The sequence below is a fragment of the Sinocyclocheilus anshuiensis genome, unplaced genomic scaffold (genome assembly GCF_001515605.1).
Source record: "Sinocyclocheilus anshuiensis isolate Anshui unplaced genomic scaffold, SAMN03320099.WGS_v1.1 scaffold227, whole genome shotgun sequence".
Classification (NCBI taxonomy): Eukaryota; Metazoa; Chordata; class Actinopteri; order Cypriniformes; family Cyprinidae; genus Sinocyclocheilus; species Sinocyclocheilus anshuiensis.
In genome coordinates, this window is record NW_015549590.1 from 1845648 (window position 1) to 1846953 (window position 1306).

At 45.0% G+C, this 1306-nt stretch overlaps 1 protein-coding gene across 3 annotated transcripts in view; it reads right to left on the reverse strand.

Moving 5' to 3' along the window:
* Positions 1-1306, reverse strand: part of LOC107658097 (RNA-binding motif protein, X chromosome-like) — an 11828-nt gene that overhangs the window by 2926 nt on the left and 7596 nt on the right. For all 3 annotated transcript variants that reach the window (XR_001630748.1, XM_016446534.1, XM_016446533.1), the window contains exons 7-8: positions 325-459; positions 161-252 (exon numbers count right to left, since the gene is read on the reverse strand). Coding sequence is in view for 2 of the 3 variants with exons in the window: in XM_016446534.1 (XP_016302020.1) it covers positions 161-252; positions 325-459 (227 nt within the window). In the remaining variant the exon portion in view is untranslated. The remainder of the gene's footprint in view (positions 1-160; positions 253-324; positions 460-1306) is intronic.

Here is a 1306-nt window from a genome sequence, read left to right on the forward strand (position 1 = left end):
GGTTGTGGTGCGGGGGGAATGAAACACACAGGATGAAATGACGCCGCATTTGATGTTTCCACTTTTTGGCAATGACACGAGGCAGCCCTTTCCAGAGCGAAACAGGCAGTTTGAGTGGAGCCCCTTAACCCTTTTCACCACACTAAAGGTTTAATCTTACCGTAACTGTCGTAAGGGTCTCTATAGGAGCCTGAACTGGGCCGATCCATGTAACCCCTGGGCTCTCGTCCTCCACCGTAGCCATCTCGATCACTAAGAAACAAAGAGACGTTAGGCTGGATTCTTAAACTGCCATCACATACACGTTTTAGAATGATCACACACCTGTAACCTCTGGATCCTGACCCATAGTCATCTCTAGAACTGGAATGGCCCGAATACTCCCGGTATGGGTAATCACGTGGTGGCGGGGCATAGTCTCGACCGTCCCGTGAACTCATGTAGTCACGGCTGGAGTAGCTTTAAAACAACAGCTTGTGAGTTTCACTGAATACAGCAAGATTATTAGTCTATTGTTAAATCACCTGCATAGTAGGGCTGGTCCGAATACCATTTTTTGAGCTTCAAGCTTCAGAGGGAGGGGGCTGAACATATTCTTCTCTCTAATAAAGGCAGGAATCTCTGTGTGTCTGTCTGTTTGCATTTTTATTATGTTGAGAACTAGTGTTGTCAAAAGACCCGGTATTTCAGTACCAAGTCGGTACTAAAAAAATGAAAACGTTACGGTACCAGGTTTTCTTAAGTACCGGTGGTACCGAGTACCCGGTCAACCCGGTTCTTGATGCGCTATCCGAAAGCTATTCTCTTCCTGTGTTGCCAAGTCCGCGGTTTTCCCGCGGAATTGGGCTGCTTTAACACTGTTGCCGCGGCTTGTTTTTCATGTCCGCGGGTTGAAAAACGACCCCATTAACGTGATATTTAGCCCCTGGAATGCGAATTTTACCAGGGGAACCCCGCCAAAACATGCGCATTTTATCCTCAGAAGCGATTTTTACCGGGGGATCCCCTCGAAACGCGATTGGGCGGGTTTTGTTGTGAAAACCTGGCAACCTCTTCTTAAAAGCAGTGGCGACCTCAAGAGGAGGAAACGCATCAAACTAACAAAACACCCCGATCAAGTTCAAGCAGGTAAGTTTCAATTACATTTTTAATATTTAGAGCTTCTGTTATGAATATTATTCCATATTTTAATTTGAATTTCGGATTGAAATAAACATCGCCGTTAGCGTATACGTAGTTAATCGTTAGCATAAGTGCGGCTAACGCTAATATGAGCATTAGAATGAATTTTGTTCAAAATGATTTC